Source organism: Strigops habroptila, chromosome 8, assembly GCF_004027225.2.
Source record: "Strigops habroptila isolate Jane chromosome 8, bStrHab1.2.pri, whole genome shotgun sequence".
Classification (NCBI taxonomy): domain Eukaryota; kingdom Metazoa; phylum Chordata; class Aves; order Psittaciformes; family Psittacidae; genus Strigops; species Strigops habroptila.
The window spans coordinates 51,660,633-51,686,399 of record NC_044284.2 but is presented as its reverse complement, the minus strand read 5'-3'; the positions used below and the strand labels follow the sequence as shown (position 1 = coordinate 51,686,399).

At 56.3% G+C, this 25,767-nt stretch overlaps 1 protein-coding gene across 2 annotated transcripts in view; it reads right to left on the bottom strand.

Moving 5' to 3' along the window:
• Positions 1–195: 195 nt before the first annotated feature.
• Positions 196–25,767, bottom strand: part of IPO13 (importin 13) — a 32,573-nt gene continuing 7,001 nt past the window's right edge. Inside the window, exons 2-20 of one of the 2 annotated variants that reach the window (XM_030495519.1) lie at positions 22,435–23,171; positions 16,799–16,939; positions 16,489–16,630; positions 15,283–15,449; positions 14,816–14,936; positions 14,390–14,537; positions 14,049–14,230; positions 13,176–13,202; positions 12,285–12,419; positions 11,925–12,068; positions 11,447–11,527; positions 10,721–10,858; positions 10,528–10,624; positions 8,611–8,663; positions 1,606–1,672; positions 1,414–1,472; positions 1,198–1,287; positions 867–1,048; positions 196–754 (exon numbers count right to left, since the gene is read on the bottom strand). In XM_030495519.1, the coding sequence (XP_030351379.1) occupies positions 655–754; positions 867–1,048; positions 1,198–1,287; positions 1,414–1,472; positions 1,606–1,672; positions 8,611–8,663; positions 10,528–10,624; positions 10,721–10,858; positions 11,447–11,527; positions 11,925–12,068; positions 12,285–12,419; positions 13,176–13,202; positions 14,049–14,230; positions 14,390–14,537; positions 14,816–14,936; positions 15,283–15,449; positions 16,489–16,630; positions 16,799–16,939; positions 22,435–23,171 (2,811 nt within the window). In that variant the 3' untranslated portion in view covers positions 196–654. The remainder of the gene's footprint in view (positions 755–866; positions 1,049–1,197; positions 1,288–1,413; positions 1,473–1,605; positions 1,673–8,610; positions 8,664–10,527; positions 10,625–10,720; positions 10,859–11,446; positions 11,528–11,924; positions 12,069–12,284; positions 12,420–13,175; positions 13,203–14,048; positions 14,231–14,389; positions 14,538–14,815; positions 14,937–15,282; positions 15,450–16,488; positions 16,631–16,798; positions 16,940–22,434; positions 23,172–25,767) is intronic. The other variant, XM_030495520.1, reaches the window with a different exon arrangement.

Here is a 25,767-nt window from a genome sequence, read left to right as displayed (position 1 = left end):
GCAGGACTGTTTCTGCTCCATGCCAGGCAGGAGAGCATGGCCAGCATGGATGGGCTGCTTCTGCCATCCCTCCCATTAGGCAGGAGGGGCAGGAGGCTTTGAGGCACCCCAACCTTGATACACCCTCCCTCCACTGGGTTCCTCCCCAAAGGCAAGGGCCAGGCAAAGTCCAGTCACCACAATAACAACAGCCACAACATAGAAATATTCTTAATATAATTAGGTGCAGGGCCTCCCCCCTCCCAACCACACACATACAAACGAGCAGGGGGCGACCCCCCCCCTTGCCCAGCCAGCCACTGCCACGGGCACAGGGGCAGCCTCCAGGTCGCGGGCACAGGCACCCACGGGGAAGTGCCAGGGAAGGGCTGGTAGCCCGGGTGCGGGGCAGTCCTGCCCAGGCTTCCTCCTCCCTGCTGCCACCTCCTGCAGCCGGCACTCCTGTCCCCTGCGAGGGGGGAGCATGCTGGGGGAAACAAAGATGCTGACACCGAGATGCGGCCACCAAATCTAGCTGAGGAGCGTCCCGAGTGGGTTAATTCTAGGTGGAGGGTTATTCTATGAGCCGTACTGCAGCAGGGTGGGGAGGATGAGGGGGCTTCCTTGCAGGGAAGAGCTGGTCCAGGCAAATTGTCCACGGTCCTGGCCAGATGCTCAGTAGTCTGCTGTGTACTCTGTGCCATGCAGCCCTCGGCACAGCAGGGTGAACTCCTTCACCATCTCCTTCACTCGCCGCTTGTTCACACGCTCTCTGCTAAGACAGAGGGAGGGGACAAAAATGAAACAGGAGGAACGCATGAGGCCACACAAAGGGGGTCAGGCCGACCACATGTGGGGCACAACCGCTGCAGTGCGGGCACACGAACCTGAGGATCTGCTGACTGAAGGTCTCCTTCTGCTCGGGACTGACGCGGGCCGAGGGGAAGCCATCCTCCTGCATGGCCTCCTTGATCCAGACGCTCAGGTAGCTGAAGCAGTGCTTGTTCAAGGCAAAGAGGATTTCTGCGAAGTGATCCATGAGGCTGCGGGAAGCCTGGCCACCGACACCCTGCCACAGAGCAGACAGAGCCTGTCACCCCGCCTGCACCCACCCATGCTGCCGGGCTGTCCAACCACAGCTCCACAGGGGGATAGGAATAGAGCTCAGGAATAGAGCCTCAAGCTTCCCAGGGAGCCTGCATTCCTGGTGCCTCTCACCTCCAGCACTGCCTGCAGCAGCACTTTGCCATTCTCATGTACAACCTGTCCCACCGGGGCGATCTCTCCACAGCGGGGCAGCAGCTCCGTCTGCAACACAGAGGCCGGCCCATTCAGTGCCACAGCAGGCTCCATACCACAGCACCCTTGCCCAACCTGCAGCCCTGCTCCTGCCCTCCCAGCTCTCAGGGGGCTACATGATGCCATGATACTCACAAAAAAGCCACAGGATGCTTTGACTGTTGGGGCCTCGGGGAACTTGAGTGAAAGGACACCTGTGGGCAGAAATTGCTCAGGTTAGCAGCCAGAAACCCCACACACCATCCCAAATCAGCCCTGTGGTCTGTGCCCAGCTCTGCAGGAGTGGGGCTGGCTTCTCTGCAGAGTGATTTGGAGGGTGGTACTCACCACACTGAAACACTGCTTTGACATCCAGGTTGCTACACAGGAAGAGGTCCGGCTTCCTTTTCAGAGCCTGCAAGGTACACAGACAGGCAGCATAAACCCAGCGCTGCAGAGGCAGCCACGATGCCTCCAAGGAACCCAGTGCCCCAGACAGCCTCTGCCTGGACACACACTTACCTGCGCACACCCAGGATAAACAGCAGATTCACACAGTACAGCAGGAAACCATCACTTTTCCCCACCCTCTCAAAAGTGTCAAACAGCCAGGCCAGTTTGCTACACTTAGGGTCCACCGACCCCAAGACCTGAGGATAGATGCCACAGTGGGCAGTATACACACAAACACTTCAGATAGATACGGGACATGGTGCCTGTCCCACCAGAACCAGGCAGTGGCAGTGCTCCTGGGACAAAGACAGCCATGCAGAGCTCAGCAGACACCAGCCCCTTGTGTGCTTTGCTCCTCTCCTCTTGAAGACGCTGGCATCCATGGGGTCACAGCAACTGGTTCAAGTGGTAACCCCAGCAGCTCGCTCTGCTTGGGCTCCAGGGCACAAATGACAAGGAGATGCCAACGTTGCTTGGTGGTTCCTGAGCAGCAACTCTGAGATCAGAAACGCTTTCTCCTGTGACCCCACCAGCCTTGTAGGGGCCAGACGCTGCTGCTGGGGACACCCCAAGCTGTGGCACCTCGTGCAGTGGCTTTTCCCTCCCTGTGCTGGCATAGGGCAGTTACTGGACAGAAATGTTTCAGCCTGCCCCTTCCCCTCCATGGGAAGGGTTTCCACCCTGACACAGCAAGCCCTGCTATTTAAGGCAGCCACAACCATACCCTGACACCATGCCATCGTGCCCAATGTTGCAGGCCAGCACTGCGGATGGCAGCCATGCCTCCTTCCTTGCTGTCACTGTGGAATGGCCCTGGTCTGTGCCTGGAGCTCGGAGAGCAGGGTACCAGGCAGGCAGCCCTCAGGCTGAGCTGTGTGCAAGGCCACTGCTGCCTCTGAGCCTGCTCCTCCCACATAAAAGCAGGGACAGCTTTTAGCCAGCAGCACCCAGGATTCACGGCCATCTGCCCTCAGCCATGGTCTCCACTTGGAACAAAATAGACTTATTTCCCACCCCTTCTTCAACAGGGAAAAGCCCACGGCCATCTGCCCAGTGCAGAGAACATACGCTGGAGACCAAGAAGCTGAGGAACAGGTTTCAGGGTTACCCCATCTCCTTTCTGACCCTTTACATTCTGAAAGAGAGGACTCAGGGTCGGCTACTGAAGTACTGCTGTACAGGCAGAGATGGCACACTAGATACAAGTGAAGACCTTCATGGGAGGGGATCAGGGGCCACGTTATACCTGTGTGTGTATATGTGCACAGATTGTGTGCACCACCCCTCCTGACACGCTAGCACCAACATTGGAAGGCTAGCTAGTGCCAGGACAATGGTTTAGAAGCACATCTACTCATGGCTGCTGCCGGCCAGTGGGCCCCATACCAGACAGATGCTTGCAAAAGACATTGCAGTCTTAGCCATGGGAGGCTGAGTGGTGACCCCAAGCCTCTCCCCAGCAGGATGCTGCTTGAGGGCAGCTGGCTCCCATGATACCACCCAGCCGCAGATTGCTCTACCCTGCCCGCCCAAGGGACCGGGTTTAACCTGAGTCCTGCGCGCTGCAAGGCTGTTCAGCTGGCACAAGAGTCTCCCAGCGTGCTCAGGTTGACACCTACCTGCAGGATGCTTCTCCCAGCCAAACCAGACCCGCAGCAGGCAGAGCCCCCCAGGCCCTCCTGCAGACTCACTGCAGCATCTGCTCCTCAATCCACCAGTGCCATGAGGGAAGGAGACCCAATATTGGGAGAGCTCCTTCCTGTAAGACAACTCCACCAAGGGAGCGCATAGTGCAAGCCCAATCTGAGCACACACGCACATGTGTAATTTAAACAGAGATGCTGTTTACCCCCATGAGATGGGGCTCTGTGCTGCTTCTCCCATTAGCAAGGAGCACCGCCCAGGTCCCAGTGCTCTTCCCCAGCACCAGGAACCCTGCTCCAGCTCTGGCACCTCTTACTGCCAGCCTGTCCTTCCCATCTCCTGCCAGAGCAGCACTGCTCACATGTACTGGGATGGGGACAGGTCTTTAAATGCTTTCAAATGTACCCCCACATCCTCTGCTGCAGCAGCTGCTGCAGAGGTAGGCATTGGATCTCCAATGTGCCTGCAGGCTAGCACATAAAGGACAGCAGGTTCTTCTCCATGGCAGATGGGAGACCCTCAGACAGGTTCTTGAGAGCAGGGTCTTCTTCTGTGCCTGGTTCTTCAGAGGCAGGCAGGCACGGAAGGGACACCGAACCTCATTCCTCCAGCAGGCAGAGGACAGCGGGGCTGCACTGCCAGCTCCTGCAGCTCTCCAGAATACACAGATCAAGCCCTTGTGTCCAGCACCACCACCTCTTCCCAGACCACACACCTGGTGGAGCAGAGCCTCCAGCTTTGGAAAGGGCCTGTGAGCTTGGCCAGGCACCAGGGCCAGAGAGGAGCAGTCAGCGCCTGCGCACCAGGGATGGAGGATGCCAAGCCCATGTCTTCCATGGGGCTCTAGGACTCTGGCTGGAGCAGGTGTGGTGGAGAACTCAAGGACTGTTTCATCCAGCCCAAGAAAGGAGGGAGGCAAGGGATAGCGCTGGCTGTGCCACCACAGAAGGTCAGTCCTGCATCTTCTGCCTGGCAAGGCCCTGCTCATCCAGTCTGCCCTGGGGCTCCTGGTCAGTGGAGATCACCACAGTGCTCCCAAGGTCCATGCCAGTGGGGAGCCCTGTTGGGGCTGTGTGGATGCACCTGCAGCCTCAGTGGGAAAATCCTACCTGCAACCAGGAGCACACACATGAGTGATACCTGCTGACCAGGGAGCTGGTGAGAGCTCCCAGACACCAGAACCTGCCTAGTTGTGCTGATGCAGACCTGGGTACAGCCCCAGCCATCACTGCTGTGTGGTCCTGGGCATGGGTGCTCCAGCTGTGCGGGCAGCACTGAGCCCTGCAGCCCTCCCGGAGGGATGCTTACTCGGGCACAGCAGCAGCGATGCTCTGCACCATTCCCAGCACACAGCAGAGGCAGGAGAGGAGCAGCTGAGGACAGATCTCACTGCGAAGAGTGCTGGCACTGCTCCATGCAGCCTTAAGGCAGGCTGGTTATTTTATACTTAGCTTTGAGTAGCAACAGGAACTCCAGCATTTCCAGCATCTATAAGAGATTTGGTTTAAGAAGCATGTTCTCATGATTAGCAAGCAATCGTCAAGGGTGGATTGCCAATTAACATAGTGACAAAATGATCAGCTGCACCAACTGGGCAGTGCCACGGGCTGCAACCAAGCCCAAATAGTAAAGTCAACTGAAAGCCTGCCACACAGAGAGATGGCTCCCTGTGAGCTGGTGACAGAGGGCTGATGTGCTGCTATCAGGTGGTAGGAGCTTCTTCTGAGTTATCAGAAGGTAGAAGACTACTTGCTGGTAGAAAAAGACAAAAACACTGCCTGCAAGGAGAAACCAGACAAATCTGAAACAGGGAAGATGGTATTTCCACCAAGGTGATCAACCACAGGAACAGATGATCAAGGAACTGGGAAAGTCTCCACCTTGATGCATTCTTGGGCCCTTTGCCAAGGGCACCGCAGGCTGAACAGGCTGGGATGAAACACAGCCGCCGCCACATCAAAACCAGATCTGAAGTTCTCTCTGACTTTAATCCTTAGATCAACCAAGCCAAGTGCAAGGTCCTACACCTGGGTCGGGGCAATCCCAGGCACAGCTACAGGTTGAGCGGAGAAGAGATTCAGAGCAGCCCTGCAGAGAAGGACTTGGGGGTGTTGCTTGATAAGAAACTTAACATGAGCCAGCTTCAGTGTGCGCTCTCAGCCCAGAAAGCCAACTGTATGCTGGGCTGCATCAAAAGAAGCGTCAAAGGAGGTGATCCTGCCCCTCTACTCTGCTCTCGTGGGACCTCACTTGGAGTATTGTGTACAGTTCTGGTGTCCTCAACATAAAAAGGACATGGAGCTGTTGGAGCAAGTCCAGAGGAGGGACACGAGGATGATAAGGGGGCTGAAGCACCTCTTGTATGAAGACAGGCTGAGAAAGTTGGGGCTGTTCAGCCTGGAGAAGAGAAGCTGCATGGAGACCTCAGAGCAGCCTTCCAGTATCTGAAGGGGGCCTATAAGGATGCTGGGGAGGGACTCTTCATCAGGGGCTGTAGTGATGGGACGAGGGATAACGGGTTCAAACTTAAACAGGGGAAGTTCAGGTTGGATATAAGGAAGAAGTTCTTTACTGTGAGGGTGGTGAGGCACTGGAATGGGTTGCCCAAGGAAGCTGTGAATGCTCCATCCCTGGCAGTGTTCAAGGCCAGGTTTGGATGGAGTCTTGGGTGACATGGTTTAGTGCGAGGTGTCCCTGCCCATGGCAGGGGGGTTGGAACTAGATGATCTTAAGGTCCTTTCCAACCCTCACTATTCTATAATTCTATGACCTACAAATTCTCAACAGCATCACTGCAGAGACTCTTTTCCAGAGTCTTCTGGAAAAGAACTGGCTGGACCCACCTCTGCCATCAGACACCTCCTGAAATCCTGAGAGCAAGGACCCAAGCAGGGATGGCGAGGACATTTCTTGATGGTTTCAAAGCACCCCACCAGCTCATCAGCCTGGGAAGAGGGGCAGGCCAAGGGAGAGGAGGAAACCTTGAAACAAGTCCTATGTGTGCGGACAGAGGACGGGGATGAGATCCTTCGGTGTCCCTGGGGTTGCTGGAACAAAAAGCCCAGGAAAATATCACATCTTGACTGGGTGGTGGTGGGCTGGCAGCACGATGTCAGTCATTTTGCAGTGATCCAAGATGGAACAGCCACAGTGGCAGGAGCCTCTGAGCTGCTTGTGCAGCAGGGCCTCTGAAGGATGCAGGCTGTTCAGAGATAGGCACACTGGATACCAAGCCAGCTGCCAGCTCGCAGCCCCAGCACTGCTTGCAGATCCTGTCCAGTGTGTAACAGCTTCCCAGCAGCCGAGATGGGTGGTGTTTGCTCTCCCAGCACACCCTGTGAAGTGCAGCATGGTTGCACTTTCTCTCCAGGAGAGCACAAATGTGCTCTGTCCAGACATGGAAGGACCCCAAGCTAGAGAGAAAATCAGCACTTTCCAAAGAAACAACAAATATTCTTAGAAGAGTCTCTTAGGGTCACCTCATGCTCTACCCTGTGGCAAGATCACCTCTTCCTGCCCTCCAAGAGCAATGAGGCTTGTTGAGTCCTTTCAAGCCCTCCAAGTGACAGCAGCTCCTCAAGTGACCTTCCAAGTGCTTCCCCGCACTCTTGGAAAGATCTCCCACTGCCTGACCTGAATCCTTCTCCCTTATTTCCTCCTGTTACTGTTTGTCCCATGCAAGGAGAACAGAAAAGGGATTTTTACCTATGACTGGGACATTACCTTTTACACACTCTAACACTCATGCAGCTCCACAGGCTCTCATCAGCCTTTCCTCCTCACCATGTGTACAAGGTGCTCATCTTCCCTGATGCTTTTCTCTGTGCTCTCTAGTCGGTACCTACAGAAATGTGGCCCAGACTGAGCACAGTGCTCAAGTGGAGGTCCTGCCTGCACTGAGTGGCTGGGGAGGACACCTCCATGAACCTCTTGCACAGACCTCATTTACCATCCTCCCATCACATTCAAAACCCTTGTTAAAAGGTCACAGCTTCCAAAATTGGCACTGGCAAAAGCTGCAAACGCTTTCTGATAACCTCGGTTATGTTACATCTTTCGAGTTGAAAAGCAGAGAAGAAAATGCTGCAATATGACTGATGAGATGCAATGAGTTTCACCCCAATCTGGCTGGGCATCAAGGGTGAGACCTGTGAGGAGCAGACCTTGTCTTGGGGGCGGTCTGAAGTGCAGCTCCCTTGCCCATTCCACCCCACAAGACCCACACATGAACCAAACAACTATTGGAGGGGTCTCACAGCTTACCATCCAGACACGCCGGGCACCCTTCCCAGCCTGCCAGCAAGGGCAGGATGGCCACAGCTCTGGCAGCTTCCTGGGTGCACGTTCCTGCACAGCAATCAGGCCAGCATGTGCAGTTAGAGGTCTCACCATTACAGAAACAAAGCAGAAAGTGACTCTTTGGGGCTCCTCCTCACCACTGACCCACACTGTGGGTAGGTGCCAGGGGACACGTCTCTGATAGGGCACTGAGTGCATCAGGGCTTCTCCCTCAAGCATTGCAGTGGGCTGAGGAGCACGCTGGGCTCCCGCTGCTCCCAACACACAGCATAGCAATGGCCCTGCCTGCTCACCATCAGCAGCGACAGGAGTGCCAGCCCTATGAACCAGCCTGTGTCCCCCACCACACTGATGCAAACCATGCCCGCGCATCGCCAAGCCAGCAGCACAGGAGCGCTCCCGGGCTGCAAGTACAGGAGCTGCCAGCACCCCGAGAGGCTGTCAGGGTGGGAGGCAGTGTGGCACCCTGGCAGGTCCAGATGCAGTCACAACCACGTTGCTCAGACCCAAACCCTAGCAGCAGCCTGCTAGCATGGGTATAGGCTTCGTCCCACTGGACCAGGGGCAAAGCAGCCAGCTCAGCCCACCCCTGCTCCAGAGGACCCATCACAGGGTGGGTAAACGGGTTAGAAAACATCCACTTAATGCTCTAATTTGTCTGCTACCCAAGTGTGACCAAGGCATCAGCCCCAAGCACCCCACACAGGCTTTGGCAAGGCAAGGGGGTAGCAGCTGGAGGCTGCCCTGCAGAGGAGGGCACTGCCCTGGGGATGGTGCGGACCCAGAACTAAAGGAGAATGTTTTGTTTTCAACTTCCACGGAAACAGATGGAGAAACTCGATATTCAACTAAAAGGAAAAAAAACGTTGTCAACAGAAAGCTAAAAATAGGTTTAAATTGAATTAAAAAGAGAAAGAGAGAGAACAGAAAGTGAATGAATAAGAAACTAAAACACACCTGTGCCAGGAGTTGCATAAATGAATCAACAATATCAGGATGATCCCTGGGCCCTAAAATATAATAAAGATGTAACTTAAGAGAAAAATCATACAAACAGCAACTCAACATCATATAGTTATGTGATACAGAAAGAATTTACAAGTGAAAACAGGAGTGTAAGGGAGGAGGGGTGTGTGGGGAAGGGGATGGGCAACATGAGCAGCTTGAAGCAAGTTAAAGAAACAAAACATACAAAAAATCATGAAACTTGGAGAACCCAAGAACAGAAAGAAACTGCAAAGGAAAGGGTCTGAAGCCCCAGGGCCTCCAGCCAGCACCTGGGTGCTGCAGAGCCAAGGAGGAGATCTTCGTGTCCTTGGGGAGGAAGAGGAGGAGGAGCAGGGGCTAGCTGGGCACCATCTCCACAAGGAGAATTAGAGCTTTTTGCACTGTGGGGACTGAGCGGGTGTCTTCAGAGCACTGTTTGGTCCTGGAAGATAACTGCAAGTGAACGACAACACCTCAGCAAACGCTTGACAGGCCCAGCCGGGCTCAGGCGTGCACATGCTTGTCACCAGCACCAGCTGCTCAGGAGCCCCTGGCACAGTCACCCTCCCGCCCTGTTCCCAGATGTTCTCCAAGACCCTGCATCCAGAATCCTCCTGGAGGTGTCCTCCAGCATCCTCCTGGGAGAGAGCAGTTCAGTGCCCAGAGATCTCCATGCCAGCACCACTCACCCTACCTTGGCATCCCACTGTGCACAGACACGTCTTGGCCCCCGTGGTGTCAGGCATACCACCGTCTCCTGCCACCCGTGGGCTGAGCAGAAGGGGCTCACTCTGCTCAGGGCTGGCCTCCCACCGAAAGGGACCCATGGGGTGGGTGGGAGCACACGGTCCTGGGCACAGAGCGAGCTGCATGGCCGCTTGCGGGAGCAAAGCTTGTGTCCAAGCGCTGGCACAGCTCGGGCTCTGTCCTTTCCCCTTTCCTCCTGCAGACATGCCTGCTCCTGCACGGAGGCATCGCCGCCTCCCCAGGCACCGAGCCAGAAGGATCTCAGTGTAGACACATTCACATGCCGCTGGCAGAAGCGGGGACCTGATCTCCAGGTAAGCCCAGCTCGCTTGCCACTGACCCCAGTGACACCTCAGTGCAGCAGGGTTTGCTCGGACCATGGCGTGATGATGAAGCAAGAGTCCTCACACCTCCCCAACCTCCCTAGAGAGCTCTTAGCCTTGTACAGGGGGACAGCATCACCCCACCCAGCACCCAGATGTAAGCAAAAGACAAGACCCCTTGGGGACTGCATACAGAGGTGCTGAAGGACCAGAGCCAGCAGCTCCAACATACATTTGTCCCTGTCACAGGGCAAGTCACCAAGAGGCTGAGGGGAGCCGTGGTGCAGAGAGGCCTGTCCTAACCCCCATTTGCTTTCTGTAGGGTGGGCAGTGAGCTGAAGAAAGACCCTGCCCTGGGGGAGGACACCAGCATCCTCAGCATCACAGCAGTGACTCTGAAAAGGTCGTTTCCCAGATGTTCACACACACATCCTCCTGCTCGTGCAAGGGCTTGATTCCTGGCCACTACAAACAGCACTGGCCCCCGGAGGAGCCCCGGAATCTCCTGGGAAGCACAGCCTTCCTGCCAAGCAGGACTGGAGCTCCGGCTCAACCCTTGCAGCACACGATGCCCAGCCCTGCTGCAGAAGCGGGGCTGTCACGGCAGTACAGAGTCTCACCCAGGGGTTTCCTGCTTCTGCTGCCCTGCAGGGAAGGTACCCACCTTCCAGGGGTTGGGATGAATCCAAGAAACAGAGATGGCCCCATTAGCTTAGCTAGGAGTGAAAACAGCCATTCCTGGTAAGACGCCTCCAGACTCCATGCATGCAACAGCCTGACAACAGCCCCAGCGTGAAGAAGAGTTAATCCCACGTACCTTGCTGGAAGAGGGTCAGCGTGACTGAGGTAACGAGCAAGAAGAGGGCCTTGATGGGAGGGAAGTGGGCAGGCTCATGGGCAAAGATGTGAACCAGCTGCAAGACAAAGAGAAGAACTCAAGCTGCTGCTGGCCATGTACATCTCCAGCCCCACGGGGAGCAGCAGCCCCAGCCCTGAGCATGGCCCCATACCTGCCGGGTGAGGTCAATGGCAGAGGCCTGGGGGATGGTGCTGTACATCTGCCCCAGCATCTCGCACAGCTGAGGCACCATGGGCGCAAAATCATCCAGAAGGGTCTTCACAGACTTCTCAAAGATGGCACAGACGGACTGCGGGAGAAGGAGGGCTGCTCTGAACAATGGGCATCAGGCGACCTCTTCTGGGGGACAGAGCTTGATGGGTGGGTCCCAGGGGAGGGAAGAGCTGGCAATGGGGATGGGGACCAGCCAGGCAGAGGGCTCAGACCTGCTCTGGTACTGGTGCTCTGTTTTGCAGCACAGGATGCTCCCAGAGACCAGAAAACACCCTTCCTACTGAAGCAGGAAGCCTCCCCGAGGGCCAGGGGAATGTGGGTGGTGGGATGCTGCACATAGGCATTACTGGACTGAGAGGATTGGAGAAACACCAGATGACACAGGTCCAGGCCAGAGCAGAGCTCTCCTCTTAGGGAACACAGGTTTGGTAGATCCCCATCTCCCTGCTCATGGTAGGGCCTCTGTAACTGGAGAGGATCAGGGTTGACAGGCACACAAGACAGACTAGAATGGCTGGACACTGCTGGTGACAGCACTGGTCTGGACAACCGAGCAAGACATCCTGTTACAGGGCATCACCCAGAGTCTGTCCTTTGCTGTCCCCAGTTCAGGGCAGCAAGGAGAGGCAGAGCTGCAGGCAGTATACAGGAGGAGCCTGGTTACCTCCACCACCTGGGCATCATTCAGCCACTTGCTGAGAACCTTCTGTATGAGCTGGAAGACTTGCTGCAGAACCACCACCACCTGTAAGGAACGAGAGGCACTGAAAAGAACTGGCCTCCACGGCACCAGGGACGGGAGATTCAAAACTAAGCATGGCTTGGACACAAACCTTTAGGGACCACTGCCCCCTCCCCTCTCCAAAGATGGGCAGCTTTCTTCCCTGCTGAAGCAACCTGGCACAGCTCACAGCACCAGGCTGTCCTCCAGTGCAGCACCCAGCCAAGAGGGACCCTGCAGGTCACCTCTGTCCACCTCAGGAGTGGTGGGATGAGCTAAAGGAGTTGTTTTAGCTGAATACACTGGCACTACCCTCTTCATGGTACACACTGCATTCTCCATTAACCCTCCTCTCCTGGCACCAGTAGTGAATAGTGAGGCTTCAGCCAGGCTGTGGCAAAGAGCAACAAGCTCTACTCACTGGGTTGGGTCCTTGCTGCACTGGCAGTTTCTTGACCTCGGTGCTTTCGTGGTCATCATCGTGGTGGCTGATGTCTAGGGTGGTGAAGAGGTTGGAGAGCAGACCCAGGATGTGGATGATGGCCAGCTTGTTGGAGGGATTGGGCTGCCAGGGAAAATAAAGCCAAAGACCATGCTGCTTAATCACAGTCATGCATTTAGGATCCTGAGGAACCATGACTGCAGAGGCAAAGTGCCAGAGAGGAGTTCCCTGCACTGCCCTCTCTCTTGAGCCTGTGTTCAAGAGAGTTGCTTCAACACAGCAGCCCCACAGCCAGCGGGAGAAGCCAATTCTGCACGGAGGTAGCACACGGGCACTCACCGTTTCATCAGCTAGCTTTTCCAGCTGCTGGATGTAGGGTGTGATCAGGGAGTGCAGGTTCTTCAGGATCTCTTCCACTTGCAGTGCAGAGAGCAGGAAACCAAGAGCCTGCATCAGCCACATGCACTGACTCGTCTGGGGCAGAGAGGAGACACAATGGGGCAGGTCACCGCCCAGCCTGCAGCCTCAGGTACAGCCTAACATACATAAGGCAGCTGCCAGGAGCCCAGCCAGCAAAGCCAGGACCCCAGTGTGCTGCAGCTCCTGAGCTGTTCTGTCTGGGTCACCCTTGTTGCACCTCAGTGCAGGAGAGGGGAGCAGCTCCCTGCCAGCATGGCAAACCCAGGGAACAGGCACTCTGCCACCAGCACATTTTGCCTCTTCCCAGCAACCTGCCAAGGAAAGACCAGTTGGTGCCCAGGGACCTCCATGCTGGCACTGCTCACCCTTCCTCAGCACACCTCAGCACAGTGTGTCCCAGCCCCTGTGGGGTCAAGCATCCCGCCCCAACATGATCGCAGGCATAGCCTGGGCTCTGTCCCCACACTTATCTCCCTTCTTTTTCCTCCCGAAGATATGCTTGCTGTCTCAGCATCCCTGGCCTTACAGGGACTAGGAACTGCTAGAGTTAAGCCTCCCCCCAGGGGCTTCCCTCTCTATGGGGATACAACCCCAGCACGACCCCATCCCACATGCGATGGGAGCCCAGCAGCACAGCGAGAGGCAGCCAGTAGCTAGTCCTGGCCCCACACATGATGGCTGCAACACTGAGCTCTCATCCAGGGACAGTGCAACTTGTGATGGCACCTCTTGTCTTCAGCTGAGCATGACTAAGGATTACAGGGGGGACACGAGAAGAACCAGCCAGAGGTGTGAGCCAGTCCCTCTTACCTTGTGAATCTGCTTCATCAACACCTCCTGCCAAAGGGAAGGGGAGAAAGAAAGAGCAGGGTGAGTGCCACAGATAGCCCCTTCCCTGCCAGGAGGCAGGAGGTCAAGACAGCCACCACCAGTGTGGGCAGACAAGTGGCATGCACTCCCCACAACGCACCATAGGCAGGGAGCAAAATCCTTGTCCCCTGGTAAGCTCTTCCCCAGCCAGCTCACTCAGCCACTCAGCAAAGGGAGCCCCTGGCTTGGCCGAGTGCTGTCACAGGACAGCTTGATAAGCGAACCTCAACCAGGGCTTCCTTACCCTGCTGAGTGTCCCCCAGGCTCCACAAGCAGACTCATGCCCTCCACCAGCCCCTCGCTGCTCTCACAGACACCCTGGCAGCTCACCCAAGCCCAGGCCTCCTCCTAGTGCCTTACAACTCTGAGCCCCATCTGCCCCAAATCATGAGAGCCAAAAAAGACCATGGGACAAGCTGCCCCAGCACTGCAGGGAACAGCTCAATCTGCACAGAGAGGCTTGGACACCAGGATGCCCCCCAGGATGCTCAGTAGTGGCAACTGCTGCCTGGTGGGTGCAGAGCCGGCAGGATGCTGCTCCCAACAAGACAAACAAAGGATAGATGCCCAAGTACAACCCCAGTAGACCCCTTGGCAGTTGTGTCTGCCACAGCCTGCCATTTCTGCATTCACAGCAGGACACAGGGCCTGCCACCTGGGTCTGCTGGCCTAGGACAGATAAGTCCCTCATGCCAAGCAAGATGCCCTGAGCTGCTGCTTTGCATCCCCCTGCCCTGATCTTTGCAGAGGAAAGGGTGTGCACAGAGCGCATCCCAGGTCACCACCACACATTCATCTGCATCCAGCTCCTACCTGTGACACGGCGACAATGTTGGCAGCATAGGGCGGCAGGTCGTACTTGCACTCCCGGCAGATCTTCTTCAGGGTGGAGACGCTGGAGATGGAGAGCTCAGGGTTGCCCAAGGCTTGGAGCACCAGCGGCAGGACGTTGTTAATCATGACGGGGTGATCAGCCAGCCACTCCGACAGCGCCCCTGCACACACAGACGGGGTCAGTCCACAGGATTGTGCTGTGGGCTCTTGCTCCCGCATCCCGGGATGCTCCGCTTTGCTTTTCACTGCTGCTACTGCTAAGCAGGAGCAGTCTCAGAGGGGCTCCCCCTCCCCAGCCTGTGCATGAACAAGGGCCTTACCAATAGTAAACATGACGGTGTCGGCAAGCTGCACATTGCTTATGCTGATCCGGGGAATGAGGCCGATCAGCCCCGGCACCACGTCAGAGTAGTTCACGTCGATGGTCTCGGCGATGGACTGGAAGCCGTAGAGCAAAGCCTCCGTGTGCTGCCAGGATGGGAGAGGCACTGTCAGAGCCGCACAGTGACCCCTGATGCCCACCCCAGCTCCAGCTCCAGGCGCCAGCTCAGACTCCCCAGAAGGCTGGTCCTTGGGCAGTGCTAAGGACAGGGATGCAGAAGACCTGTTCCTCTCCCGAGCAGACCCCAGAGAGCTTGCATGTGTGTTATGAAGGTGGTCACATCCCTTTGCTTTCAGTACGTGGCGACAATAGGTCCCCAAGGGGCTGGTAGCCATCAGCCTGGTGCCTAGGTCCCCTCACTCACCTGCCATGTGGATGGCTGCTCTGTGTTGGTCAGGAGACGTCCCAGTTTGTCATAAAGGCTGCTCAGGAGCTCAGCGCCCAGCATCTCATACACATACATCAGTGTGTCAGAGATGTCCACCCTGCAGAGAACATGGGGGGTCTCCAAATGCTGTTCCCATTCCCTGCAGAGTGCCCTATGCATGAACGCATTACTTGCCCTCCCGCTGCCAGGCAGGGCGCAGGCACTGCCTGCACAAGCACGCTGCCCCAGCCCAACGCAGGGTGCTCCCAGGGCTTCCTAGGCAGGGCAACTGGTGCCATGCCAAAATACCAGCTCATTTCCACATAACCACCACTGCTCTTGGTGGAAGGAATCTCCTCTTTATCCCTCCTTGGGTCTCCCCACAGCACTCAGTCTCCAGGGTGGCAGGACACTGCCTGCATCCTCCCCTGCCTGACAAGCATACCCAAACCTCCCAACCGTACCTGTATATCCGAAACTGCTCCTTCTCATCCGAAGACCAGAAGCCATACTCCTCATCAGAGGGGAACTGGGCTTTGTGCAGCAGCACATCCACCAGCTGGAAGTAGACAGGCCTGTAGACCTGCTGGTACACCGCCTGCTTGTCTGGCTCGAAGGAGAGGATGTCATCCTGGTGGCAGAAGGAGGAATACATCAGCTGTTCCAGGGGAAAGAAAAAGAAGCTGGCATGCCTGCTGCAAAGGGGACTCAGGAACACCTCCCAGGGCTGGTGGGACCTATCATGCCTTGGAGGTTGCATTTTCAGCTCCCCAGGATCTACCTGATGCCGAGTCCTTCTGCAGTACCAGTATTACCTGGGTGCAAGGTGCAAGAAGCCCCAGCAACTGGGGGGACCCTCAGGCATTTGAGGAGAGCAGTGTTACAGCACGGCGGCACTGCCCTGCCACGTCCTAACCGCAGGAGCAAGCCTGCATCAGGAGCACACATGCCTTGAACCCCGCTGCGAGGCAGGCTGGGATGGGTGCCTGAGCACAGTGCTCTCCTGCCTGTACCCACATCCTCAGCCCATCCAGAGAAGCAGCAAAAAGAGGTGGGAGCCTTGGCCACACATAGCTCCGGTATTACCCCCCTCTCTGCCCATGCTCAGCCACTCTGCATCACACTGCAGAGGAATGGAGCTGGGGGGATGAACTGGGGCTAAAAATAGAGCACGACGTGGCAAGGCTGCTTTGCTGGCACAGGGAACACTGGCCCTGGGAGAGGAACCCATGCTGGGCAGCCACTAGCAGCCCCCAAGCCCTCTTTCCTCCTCCAGGAGGCCACACTGCCAGCACGGCAGCAAGGTCTAGCCTGCAATAAGCCAGCACATGCTCTTCTACCTGCCTGTGGCTGATGCGGGCACGCAGCAAGAAGCTAAACAACCAGCTCTGCTGCTGGAAAAGAAATCAGCATGAAGTTTTAATTAGTTATGTTAATGAGGCCCTTAAAGGCTGGCTCACACTTCCAAGGAAGACTGGGGGTGGAAAAATGCAAGCCACAGGGCCAGCACTTCTGAGGTATGTGCCCTGCGGTGGCTGTGAGTGCAGGGTGAGGGGGAGGGGCATTGGAAATCCCTGGGGATCAAATGCAACCAGGCCAGACCACAGTCGCGTGCACTGGTGCCTCCAGCCCTGCCTGGAGGATAGGACTGCCCCATGATGGCCACTGACCTGCAGCGTGTACCAGAAGGTGAGCGTCAAGGAGCTGGTGGTTTCATTGACAGGGTAGTGCCCGGGGATGCCAGTGCAGAACATGATCATGTTGACCAGGGCCAGGAAGCTCTGCCAGTGCTCCACCTGGTCCAGGAGTGCCCTGAGGAGCAGAGAGCACAGTCAGGGGGGCACCACCGCTGTGAGCCCAGCCCCTCTACCCTGGCACACATCACCCGTGCAGGACAGGCCCTGCACAAGCAGCACGTGTGGGACAGCGGTGCTGCTCCAAGCTCATTCCCCTCTCCTGGGGACCATCCCCAGCACTCACCGGGAGTGGTTCTCCCCCAAGGCCACAGCGATGCGGCAGATGCCATGCGATGTCTCCATGTCCCCGCTCTGGACCGCCTGGCGCAGCTGCTCTTGGAGCCCCAGCACAGGCGGGATGAGCTTGAGAAGGGTGTTCACATACCTGCAAGCACAGCCTGAATCAGTGCTGGGCATCACCTCACCAGCACTGGCTGCCAGGGCATCCATCCCTCCTGATGCTCTCCCAGGGTTCCTGCCCAGCTTTCCTTACTGGAAGGCTGCTTTATGCAGTGGGATGCATGCAGGAGCCTTTATTGCTTATAGGGACTCTCCTTCCAGCCTGTGGCAATGGGACAAAATTTGAAGCCCTGAGCACTCCTGCAGCAGAGCCTCCACAAATGAAGGGCTGAGACAGTGACCATCAGCTCCGTGCCAATGCCTTACTGCACCACAGAGTGGGCATCTGCCTCTGCCCACCCAAACCTACTGGCAGGGCTGCCAGCAACCCCAGCCAGCACTAACTGGTCACTGCCATAACCAGCTCCAAGCAAGCTGTGCCTGCACATGGCAGCATCAAAGGGGCAGGGAGCAGAAGGGTGGTGAGGACAGACCTGTGGGCTCTTTTCGCCATGCTTGCAACCCGCTCTTCCCAGCTCTGCATGGAGGCAGCCAGAGCTGCCAGTGGGAAGCAGCACAACTCTCCAGCACAAGCACATCTAGATTGTGCTCTCTGTCTGGGAAGAAGTGGGCAGCCACCCTTGGGGACTCCTAACCCAAGAGGATGCTGGCCCCTGACACATCCCCCTGTCCCCCACCCATCCTGCGCTGCCACAGCCCAGCGCAGCACAGCTCTCCCACATCACATCACACACATCAGCCTCCCCTCCGCACCGCTGCCTGTAAGTGATGGTAACCAAGGCAACGAGAAGGAGGCAGCCAAGGTGAAACGAAGCCCAAGGCCCCCGGAGAGAGGCCGTGCTGGAGGCTGATGTGCAGCCTGCCATTTCCCTGCCCGCCGAGGCGTGTTATCCGGAGCTGCAGCTATTCCGTGCGCTTCCCGCCTGACCCACCGCACGCAGGTGCAGGGCCAGGGATGCTTGGAGCGGGAGGCACATGTGACGCCAGCTCTCCTGTGCCCACCGCGGGGAAGAGATGTGAGCGCTGACCCCAGGACAGCCACACATCCACCCCGGAGAGGCAGCTGCCCCATGCTCTTGCTATGGCTGCTTTAGGAGAGAACAAAGCGATTGGTGCAGGGAGAGAGTTGTGCCGGTGGCGGCAGCTTTCAGGTCTGGGCCAACAGAAGACAAGAGGGAACAAGATGTCTTGGTGGCTGCCCCTCTGCGTGCCGGCAGGGGTCACCCCCCTTTGCTCCTCTCCCCCAGATGAAATCGCTGATCATGGGGACAGGTATTTTTGTGTAAGCCATTTTCGAGCCTCTGACACCCCCTGAGTGATGCATGTGGCACTGTGGGAGCAATGGGATGATGAAGAATTGGGAAATTCATCAGCTTCTCTCCCTGGGAACCGATGCTGCAGCCAGGGTTGGCACAATGGAGCCAGGGCAGTGCCCAGACAAAAAGGTACAGGGTGTACTACTGCTCTGGTGTACAGCAAAGCCGCCCTTCCTCCACAGCACTGGGCTCACAGTACACTAGAGATGTTCTCACTTTAGGACTTTATGACAAGGATCCTGCTCCTGCTGGTTACTTCAAATACTCACAGTGCAGATGCCTGGACCTGAGCTGGTCCTCTGGACTCACTGCACAGCCAACAGGGAGAACCACCTGGATTTGCTTCCATGCTGCAACACATCCCATGTTAGTGCAGACTTCTAGAAAAGCTTGGGTGAACCCTGCCTCCTGAGCACCACTTTGCTCTGTTCACTGCTTGTGCAGATGCAAGAGCAACTCGGACGCAAGGACCCCAGCAAGGAGGGAAATTCTTGCTCTAGGTGAGTTCTTTTAACCAGCCACCCAAGAGCCACGGCCAAGCCAGCTAGAACTGAAATGCCTTCCTCCACACCCAGGAACAAAGAGCCCCGGGCCACCCAACATGGTTGGTACTTCTTCCTAGCGCTGAGTGGCCAGCTTGCCCTGCTGCCAGCCACCACTTCCCAGCCCCAGTACCACAGCACTGGGCAGGATTGGACAAGACCATCCCAACCTGGGTGAGCCCGAGTGCCCAGCTGAGCAACCTGCCTCCAGCAGCCAAAACCTGGGGATGCCTGTGAGCATATGAACGTGGCAGCCATACAGGGATGCTTCCCCACGTATTTCCCTCCAGTGATCTGTCTCAGCTTTCCAGAGCAAGATTTGCTATCCTGCTATTCAGCACCTGAGAAAATTTTGCTTCCATGAGCTGGTCCAGTCCCTTCTGAAAGTCGCTGCAGCTCCCTTGGGGGGACCGGCATCTCCTTCTGCTCTTCCCACAACCCTCCCCAAACCGCATCACAGTGTGGGGGATAACCTGCAGAGGGGAGATATGTGCAGCTCATATGGGACAATCTCATCCTTCCTTACCCAAAATCTGAGACACATCCTGATGAGAAAACCCTGATATTATTAAAACACTGTTTCTAATGAAGCTTTTGGAAAACTATTCTGGTGAAATTCTTCTTCAGGGATTGAGCACCTGGCACCATGACCAGGAAGGGATGGGCTGGGCACCAACCAATCCCACCTGGACATCTGTGATCCTGCCAGCTCCACCACTGCAGCAACATCCTGCTGCTTTCAGAGGGGCAGCTCAGTGTCCAATGCCTATGCTCTGTAACTCCCACCATAGGCACACATCACGTGGAGGTCCCCCTCCTCGCTCCAACACTACCCATTGGGCTGCAGAGCATGGGCAAGCACCACGTGCCAGCTCTCCTGCTGCAGCATGTGCCATCGAGCTCTGACCCGCTTAGCTGGGGGGATAATCCTCAAGCGAGACAGAAAATCCAGCCCAAGCCTCCTCTGCAAACAAGATGCAGCAATATCTCCATTCCTGCTGTCTTGTGACTCAGGAGCTTCCCAAGAGTGGAGGTGTGCTCAGAGGGGCTCCAGTTGCCAGCTCCTGGCCAAGCCTCTCAGATTTCTACTCAGGAATGCCATATCCTAATAGAGGAACATCATCCAGACTCCAGCAATGCCTGGGACACCCCCTCCTCTGGGTGCTAAGGGCTCCCACCCTCCTAGAAGGTAAGGAGATCAAACGCTTTGCACCTATGAATCTCTGCTGCATCATCTCTAGTAACACCTCAGAGGCAGGAAAGCCACCCACTGCTGCTTGCAGGCAGGGAAATGGAAGCTGCTGGCACAAGTGACTTATGCAGGCACGAGGCAGTGCCATGGCTAGATGATCCTTGCCCATGAGGTCCCACCTGCCCTTCTCCACCTAGTCATGGGCGGCAGCCAGTGAGGACCTGCAGCATGAGGGTTGCCATGCAAAGTGGTGCTGCCCTTGGAAGATGACCTACGGGCCACCTAATCCTCAGTGATATAAGACAAAATCTCGAGCCACTGAGCCTTCTGTTGATGGTAGAAGCACACCTGCATGATCACCTCTGCAGCAGTGTCAATGAAGCCAGCTGCAGGGGGAGCGAGGTGAAAAGGCAGAGTCTGTAACACTGAGGGGAACCCATCGGAAATCAGGTAGCCCTGAGACCAACCCTCTCATGAGTGATCCCCTACGAAGCTCTGGAGAGGACTATGTCAGCAGCCCAGCATCAAGGATGCTCCGAGCCTGCAGCTAAGGGCAGCAGGGAGCCAGGCCACTGCGGAAACAAAGGTGAGAGACCGAGGAGGAAGAGAGCAGCTGAAAAGCAGCAGGGACCTCCCACACTGTTGAGATAAGAGACAGAAAGGTCAGGAGATTCCCTGGGGGCTCCAGGAAGAGCTGGATCCTCCATGGCTGAGCAACAAAGCCAGAGGGGCAGGACAGCTGGCACCAGAGGAAGCGGGAGGAGGGATGCAGGATGGAGGACACAAGGAACAAAGGGGAAGAGAGAGCCCACTGGGGCTGGGAAGCGGTGGCTCTGTGAGCTACCCAACTCCTGAAGCCATCCCAGATCTCAGCACTGACCACTGTCCTGCTCCTTCCTGGAGCAGCCGACACCACACACTGCCTGGCAGGGCGTCCCTGTGACAATGCCACTGCTGTCCCTGCACCCTGGAGTGGGGGCTGCGCCAGGCTCACACACTGGGTAGCCTTTCAGGCCTGCTGCCCACTCTGTCCTGGCCATTGCCTGCATGCCTTCAGACAGGAGGGTGCTCTGCCATGGCCAGTGATGCCTCCAGGGAGAAGGATGGAGAGCAAGTGCTGGTGATGCTGTAAAGGAGCAGCCAGTGTGGCAGGACTGAACAGGGCCAGAAATGTGTGGCAGGGTCAGCACAGGAGCAGAGAGGCAACCCACTCTCAGCCACACTTCTCACCAGAACTCACTTTGAAAGCTCACAGAAAGCTCAGGCTTTTAATGCAACTGAAGAACAGCACTGCAGGGCCAGGCTCCTGCACACAGGTGTGGAATCACAGCCAACAGGCTTCTGAGACTCAAGGGAAATGGAAAGGAGGAAGACAGAATCCAATATTTCAGAACTGCAAGTGATTCCCACCTTCTTATTTTCTGCACCAATCCTGCTACAAGGGTCTGGGCTAGCCCACAGCCTTTGCTGGGTACAAGGAAAAGCTGCTTGTGGTCATCTTCTGAACACTAGCAAATGAGGCAACCCCTCCTGACACACAGCAACACATCAAATTCCTGACGGGTCTCATTGTGCACCGGGACTTGCAGATGCGACCCCCTTGTCACAGAAGAGGATGACCCGAGGCTGCCCTCAAGCCATGGACTGTGCCAGCTGCCCCTGCCCTGAAGCCAAGGCAAGGACCAGGGCTCACAACCACAGCAGCAGCAGCATCCACACCGCTGCAGAGGGTCGGAGCCTGCATGATGCGCAGTGATGCACAGCGGCAGCAGCTCAGCTCAGCCTTCAAGGAAACCCTCCTCTTGGAGGGTTGCTAAGCAGCCAGGAGGGGATGTGGCCAGGGGAACTGGAGGAGATGTACTTTCCCTTCTGTGGGCATCAGTCCCAAGAGCTGACAGCAGCTTGGACAATGCAGCCAAGCAGACGAGCTCGGAGCCCCACAGCGCGGCCCCAGCAAGACCTGCTCCAGCTCAGCTGCTCCAGGGGCAGCCATAGCCATAAACAAAGGATGAGTCCTTGGCTGGCATGAGCTGCTGGAGTCAGGAGGAGGGAGAAGACCATCAGGTCTGGTTTTATTATCTCTGCATCAAATCAGCTCCTTGGCTAGACCAGCAGCATGAGACAGAGGAGGGTCTCTGAACTCCTGCTGGCCGGAGCCACACAGCTGCTCCCTGGTCGGGTGCTGTAGTTCTGACACAAGGAGCCAAAAGGGATAATCCTCATCTGCTTGAAAGGAGGAGGGTGGGGATGGGCTGTGGGTACCCAAGACAACATACACCCCACAAGTCAGCCATGGTGCAAAGCCTTCCAGGACCAACCATGTGAAACCAGTAGCCTCTGGCTGCTTTTAACATCTGCCAAACCCTGCCATCATCACCTCCAGGGAGCCTGAGGTTTTTCCTCCCCAACCCATTCCCCTGTCCATGCCTGGGAGCACCAGCCCACAGCGCACAGGAGAGGCTGCCCTTACCTCTGGGCATCGGGTTGGGAAATGGCATTGACAACAGCCTCCACTGCTGTGTCGAAGAGCTCTGGGTCCTGCAGAGAGGTGAAAGCTGCCTGAATCAGGTTCTCACAGTCCATCAATGGGATCTCCAGCTGCACCCAGCTGGAGAAGCACTTCAACACCTTCTGCTTGATGAAACCAGGGGAGTCCTGCTGCTGCAGCAGCTGCTCCAGCAAAGGGAAGACGGAGCCGCACTCCTGCGCCAGGACGCTGCGTACCTGGCCCTTGCGGTACTGTGGCAGGCGGCTGGTCTGAAACTCCTCGGGCAGCACAGTCAGCAGCTCCAGCAGCGCCAGGCACCGCGCTCGCCCGTCCACGTTGGAGTCCTCCGCCTGGAACATGCGCACCATGTCTGCCACAGCGCAGGGCCAAGCCTCCGGCATCATGCTGAGCGCCAGGGAGGCCAGCGCCACGCAGAGCCGGGTCAGCACGATCTTGGAGCCACTGGCAAAGCGGGTGATATGGGTGAAGAGCTGTGACTTGAGGGTCTCATACTGGTCGGCTGGGATGTCATTCCAGTAACGGGAGATTTTAATGTGGAGAGCACTGGCGCCAAAGTACTGGATCTCGGGCACCTTGTCCATGTGGAGAAGCAGCCAGCTGAAGTGCCATGCCTGTGGAGACACCTGTGCCTGCATCAGCCATTTCTGAGCCAAGTTCTTGTTCTCGATGTTTGGGTCATAATACAGCTGATGGAGAGCCTGGAAGAGAGAGGGAAGGATCTTAGAGCAGCCGAGGAGCACCACCATGGCCGGTCCCGCCTGGGGAAGGCTCACTGGGATGGAGCCCAGTGCCTGGGCTGCCCACCAGCCACTGCCCAGCATAGCCAGCCCCTCTCCCCCCATCAGCCTGTGTTAAGGGGCCTCCCTCCTTGTGCTCTCAGCAAACTGAGAGCAATCTGGCAGCGGGTGAGGACCTGCAAGGTGTTCTCCCCCTCCTCCTCTCATGCTGCACTCTAGAAATTTCTTTTCCTTAGTCATCTCCAATCTTAACCTTCACTCATGCTGAACCTGCCTGCTTCCCTGCTGATGTGCCAGCATTGGGGTGGGCACAGGAGCCCTCTGCCACAGGAGGGCTGTAAGGAACACGGCACACCAGCACTCCTGCCCTCCACATGCACCGGCTCTCAGAAAGGTGCTGTGGGTGCACCAGCTCTCAGAAAGCAGCACAGCCCAAAGCTTGCACTTGGGAGCCCAAGGAGCTCAAGAGCCACTGCAGATATCTTCATCTGTCAGATTGTACAGAGCCACAGTCACAAAACTCAGGGATTAATCTCTTCATGGAGTCCCTTTGAAGTATTCCCAAACCTGCCAAGTTACAACTGAGTCAGGAGACCAGCCACCTAAGCCTGCCTTCTGCCACCACCTCCTGCAACAGTCCAGGGCTGCTCACTCCATCTCCCCATATAGAGAAGGGGAACATCACTTACCTGCTCTGTATTGGGATATCTAGTTACTGCTTTGCAGAGCTCAGATCCATGTGAACAGCCTCACACCGGCTGCAAGGCTTTATTTGCAGAGGAATACTATACAGATATTTAGGGCAACATTAGTTACTTATCCTGAGTGTGTGCAATTGGTAACCAGTGATGCCCTCGCACATGGAGGGGGAGATACACTACCCCCTGCCTGAACTCCATCTTCCAGCAGGGATGTTTCTGCCTGGCACAGCGCATTTCATTTCAAATCACTGACTGCACATGCCAGGATCAAGTAAAAGCAATGGCATTTCTCAGGCTATCAGGCACCCGTCGCACCCCACCAGTAAATTGAAGGATGATTCCAGCAGGTGCAGAGGATTTTTTGTGTCCCCATCCTGGCTCCAGGTCTCAAATATCCTCCTCCTCGGCCCCCCTAAAAAGCTCTATAAAATTCTTGCATGGTTCTTGTACCCAGGAGAGGATTTAAACCCTATTTATAAGCATGCGGAGCTGGCAGCCTGGGGCACAGGAACAAGCTTCCCAAGCAAGCGCTTGTGTCTCCTGCTGCCTCCCAGCACAAGACCAAAAAGCAGGACAAAATGGCAGGAATCTTACAGAGACAGCGTTGCCTGGGCCATCATTTGAAACACCTCTGTTAAAGACTTTGTGGCAGGGGAAAATGAGGATAACCTCTTTGTAAGAAAGAAAGAGGTTATGAAGTACACTGTAGGAGACGGAGCCAGCCAACACGGGTTGCAGCGGGACAGGCGTCTGTCCCACTAAAAGATGTATCCTGACACAGAAAAGGTTAACCCTAGATAAGCAGGACCAGGGAGAAAGAAATCCTTCCCAACAGAGTGGCCAAGGGGCCCACGTTAGCAGCAGCTCACTGAAACGTTGCTCTGTTCCCAGTTATCTCGGACTTTTGCCCAAAGCATCACTCAGCTGCTGGGCAGAGGTAAGCGCTGGCATCTCCTCCCATCAAAGCAACAATTTACTTCATTACCAAGCAGTAGTTGCAGATGTGCTAAAAGCTCAGCCACTCCTGGGGGTAGGAAGCTGGCTCCTACCCCTGCTCTTCTGCTAAGGACTGAGTCATCCTGCAGCAGGGCTTGAGCTGGAGCTCCCAACCATCTCCTCCATTACCGGCTCAGTCTCTTACTTGCTCTCATCAGAGCTCGCTGCTTATTTTCTTTCCAAAAGAAATCTCACTTGAGATTCCCAGAGTCAGTGACAGACCACTGTTTCCCTTCCCTGCTTGCTGGGCACTGTCACAAGGCACAAAGGCTGGCAGGGGTCCCCTCTGCTTGCTCCCCAGCCTGGGACCTCTCCCTACCTGCTCCCACCTCTCTGTTTACACCTACACTCCTTCCGTAATTAATTGATTTCTTCTATTTTGAACAGTCTTCCTGCTAACACTTAGAAAATTGCAGTGAGAAAAAGCTCCCTATGCATCATATGTTCTGAGGCACAATGCATACACATGCCCCAGGAGCCCTAACCTCTAACCCCATACGAGGTTTGCAAACCTTGGACCTCACTGTGTGTGGAGGACGGACCCAGCGCCGGGTTTCCAACCCACAAGCTCCTCAGCCGCTCACCTCCGCTGGCTTGAGGGCTGCTGCTTCATGCACTCACAGTGGGGAGCTGCACAGGCAGAGCGTGGCACTGTGCACACTCTGGGCACACCGAAGCGAGCCCCAAAGCGATGTGCACACAAAACAAGCCTTACACAGCACCCCAGGTGACAGGAAACATGGCAGGGCAGCAGAGCAGAGGCTGGCATACACAGCCTGCCCGCTGGGAAGCAGCTGCGGGCTCATCCTCCATCTGCCTGGGGCTGCTGCTGGATAAAGCCTGATCCTATCAATGCCCAG